This window comes from Humulus lupulus, chromosome 6 (assembly GCF_963169125.1).
Source record: "Humulus lupulus chromosome 6, drHumLupu1.1, whole genome shotgun sequence".
Classification (NCBI taxonomy): Eukaryota; Viridiplantae; Streptophyta; class Magnoliopsida; order Rosales; family Cannabaceae; genus Humulus; species Humulus lupulus.
The window spans coordinates 74,671,016-74,675,412 of NC_084798.1; the positions used below are offsets into that span (position 1 = coordinate 74,671,016).

Here is a 4,397-nt window from a genome sequence, read left to right on the forward strand (position 1 = left end):
AGAAACACTCTTATAAAAAGGCAAAATAGAAAATTTTGCCAATTTGCAACCACAACAATCTGAAATATCATGGGTTTGTAACTTTCCTAATGTTCCTGTGGAAGCTAAGTACTTTAAATGTGAACCAGATACATGTCCAAGACGAGAATGCCATAAATAAAAACTAGATGAAGACGAACTTAAACAAAATGAAAACAAATCGACACTAGAAGCTGCAACATTAGGAACTCTCAGCTCATCTAAAATGTAAAACCCCCCCTGCCTACAGCCTGTCCCAATCAGCTTCTTGGAATGAGGATCCTGCACATAACAACAAGAATTAGAGAAAATAACTGAGAAACAAGAGTCACATAATTGACCAACAGAGACAAGATTCAAACTAAGATTTGGAATATGATATACATCAGAGAATGACATTTTTGGAGTGCAAATCGAGCCAATCCCTGCTAATGGCATGGGAGTGCCATCAGCGGTCATGACAGATACAATGGACAAGAAGGAATTGGAATTAGGTGACATATGATGTGAAGCTCCAGAATCAAGGACCCATATAGAGGAAGATATACCTGGTGTACTATTAGAAGGCAAACCTATGTGTAAGGAGGCTGACATGGCGTGTGGCTACGAGGCAATGAACTTCTGAAACTGCTCTGTGAGTGTAGCAATAGAGGTACTAGGAGTGCTTCCAGAATCTGCAGGTGGAACAATAGCTGCCATGTTCGAAGACATAGGGTGAAGAGGTCGATAAGGTTGGTTGCCAGATTTCCAGTGAGGAGACTGATTCGATGATTGTGCCCTGTTCAACAGTTTGGGACATTGAGCCTTCCAGTGTCCCTTTTGCTTGCAAAAACTGCATTCGTTATAGCCAACCTTGGCTTGAGTCTTGTGTTGATTGTTAGAGGCTGGCCGATGAGGAACTACAATGACAGAGGGATTCAGAGAAGGAAGAATCCCCTTCCCCCCCCCCCCCCCTTTATCAACACGAGACTTCAAGCGAATCTCTTCTGCTAACAACTCATTAACCACCGAATCAACCGACGGAAGAGGACTGCGATGCAGGATTGTTCCACGAAGACCTTCAAACTCATCTCGAAGAGCCATCAAAAACTGAACTAGACGTTGTGCGTCTCTCCGAGCAATGTAAGGGGCAAATGCCCGTAACTCCGCTGATTCAGTCAAAGCAAGCTGATCCCACAGATTATACTTAGCAAAATAAAATTCCGGAACGTTCATGCTATTATGTTGAAGGGCCCGAATGTGAATCTCCAACTGACACTGCTTTGCAAAATTAGACTGTATATACAGCCTTTCCAAGTGCTCCCAAACTTCCTTCGCCGTCTCATATTTCGCCAATTGGATACCGATTGATTGTTGAACCGAGTTGTTGATCCAAGTGATGATTTTCGAATTGTTGGCATCCCAAAGATCCAACTGTTCTGCAAAGCTCTCATCCTTATCGTTCTTCGGTTTCGTGGAAGTTCCAGAAACATAACCCCACATACGTTTCCCTTTCAGAAATTTTTTCATAACATAATGCCAATACGAATAATTCTGCCCATTCAATTGCACATTGATGGACTGAAGCAAATCATCTTTTGCGCCAGCCATGACGAACAATTGAAATCCAAATAAATAGAACAAAGTGCGAAATCCCCAAGATTGGTGCGAAAAACCTAAAAATCAAAGCCAAAGACAGAGCCAACCAAATCGAGGATACTCAAGAACATTGCTCTGATACCATGATAATTTTGCAAAATAGACAAAGGAGATTTGAGAGAGAATCAAAATGGAGGCTAGGTTTTCATTATGTCAAAAGAGATCAAAAATAAGAGTACAAGAGCAACAAAATATATAGCCAAAATAATGAGAGGCTAAAAGACTAAACTACTCTTACATAATAATAAAACTTATATTATTAACAAACATAACTGCGCTTTTAGGGAGTCATTTTTAATCTACACGTGCAACATGCATGCTTCTTATATGGACCATGAACGCATCTTGACCCCAATATTTTTTTCTTTCTAAAATGATATTCATTGTATAGAAATTAATTAAAGTGCTGAAAATAAAATTCAAATAATTTGTTATAAGTATTCTTTTATTTATTTATCTATTTATTATTATTATTATTAAGATACACTTTGCATGATTTTTTTTATAAAAAATCTAAATTATGTATAAAGAAATTTATGTTTTATGTAAGGGTTGCTCGATTATCAATTTGGACTCTTTATTTTAAAAAATTAACTTTTAGATCTCTTATTTTTGTCAAAATATTAAAAATAAGAATAGATAGATTGATTATTTGAACATTGTATTTTTACTGAAAACCCGTTTTGACCCTTTATTTTTTAAAAAAACCTTTGGATCATATATGTAATCAAAAATTAAAAATTCTTAATATAAAGTAAATTATATATATAATTTATGTTTTGTTTAAGACTTTACACCATTTTGAATCTTGTATTTTAGTTGATTACCTGTTTGAACCATCTATTTTAAAAAATTAACTTTTGGATCTCATGTTCTATCAAAAGTTTTTTTTCATGATATTGTTCATTATATAGCGAACCTCCTACATGGTTTTGAGAAATTCTAAATAATTAAAGTGTCGAAAACAAAGTTGGAACAACTTATTGTACGCATACTTTCATTTATTATTATTAGTATTATATGCTTTTCGTGGTTTTCTTTACTATAAAAACTTTAAATTGTGTATATTAAAATTTATGTTTTGTGTAAGGGTTATTTTGGCCGATTACCCATTTAGACTTTTATTTTTAAAAATTAACTTTTCGACATCTTGGTTTGTCAAAAAGTTAAAAATAGGAATAGATAGATCAATTATTTGATCATTGTATTTTGGCCGATTACCTGTTTTGACCCTTTTAATTTTAAAAATTAACATTTGGACTACGCATTTATTAAATGTTAATTTTTTTTTATAAAAAGTAAATTATATATTTATATAATTTATATTTTCTGTAAGGGTTCACACCATTTTGAATATTGTATTGTATTAGTCAATTACCCGTTTGAACCCTTTATTTTTATAAATTAATTTGTAGATCTCGTGTTTTGTCAAAAGCTTAAAAATAAGAATATATAGATATATTATTTGAACCACATATATTTTGGTCAATTACCCGTTTGGACCCTTTATGGTAAAAGACTAAGTTTTGGACCCCGTGTTTTATTAAAGGTTAAGAATATAAATAGTTATATTATTTATTTATTATTATATATATTTTAATTGTCTTCTATTATAATTATTATTAAAATAAAAATGAGAAAATAGATAATTCTAAATTATACATAGGAAAAAAAATTATGTTTTTTCGCTTAGTGATAGTTGAGCAATAAAATTGTATTAAATTTCAAACTTAATTAGGGTAAAGTCACGTTTTAAATATATTTTACATAAGTTATCTATTTTCAAATTTAAATTCAGATTCAAATTGTATACATATATAGGTTGGTTGTTATTTTGAGATTTTTTTGTTTTATTTTATTCTCTTTATATGAATATTTATTAAAAAAATTTGAATACGTATTCGTTAGGATTTGTCAATTTTTTTAAAATTAAGTATTTAATTTGATTAAATTACGTGTATATAGATTATATATATAAATTTAAATTCAAATATACATTGTATATGTTTTCAAGATATCAAATTTATACAAACTATTTAATAACAATAAATAGATAGAAATTACATTAAATTATTAATTAATTAATAACCACAAATTAGCATAAGTAAAATAAAAAATGAGTAAATAAAGAAAATTTATATTTACTATTTGATTGTCTTTATTAGTTAGGATTTATCAATTTTTTTAAACTAGATATTTAATTAATTATAATTTGATTAAATTTATGCTTGTATTGACTGTACATAGATTATTTAATCAAAATAAATATTTAATTAAATTTAAATTCAAATTTATATTATATATGATCTTAATATATTAAGTGTGTTTAATAATCATAAGTAAATAAAATAAATAAACGGTTAATAGTAATAGTAATATTAATATTTTTTATTATTATTAGTAATAGTTTTTTAATCAAAATAACAAAAATACGTTGATTAATTTTTTTTAGATTCTCAAGAATTTGATAATCAAGTCTCATGAAACCCCTATTATACATACAAATCAAAGAGAAAAACAGAAAAGTTAGACAAAATTAATAATTTACAAATAAAGTTTGAGAACCTATGTTACTTTTATAGAAACTATTAGGAACCTCTCACTTAAAATAAACACAAATACTAAATACACCTACAATTATTACTTGATTATTAATTCTAGCACTAATCTTAATAGATTATTTCTCACAAATACTACAATAACAAATGATTCTTTTCCAATTCTCATTAGCATCTGTTAGA

General features: G+C 29.3%; 1 protein-coding gene across 1 annotated transcript; it reads right to left on the reverse strand.

Annotated features, from left to right (window-relative positions):
• Positions 1 to 621: 621 nt before the first annotated feature.
• On the reverse strand, positions 622 to 1,608 carry LOC133785219 (uncharacterized). Its single transcript, XM_062224469.1, has one exon. It carries the CDS (start codon positions 1,606 to 1,608, stop codon positions 622 to 624), a length of 987 nt encoding a protein of 328 aa, XP_062080453.1.
• Positions 1,609 to 4,397: the final 2,789 nt, after the last annotated feature.

Excerpts from the sequence above, each read along its gene's own strand:
- LOC133785219 (XM_062224469.1), bottom strand. The coding sequence starts at position 1,608 with ATGGCTGGCGCAAAAGATGATTTGCTTCAGTCCATCAATGTGCAATTG.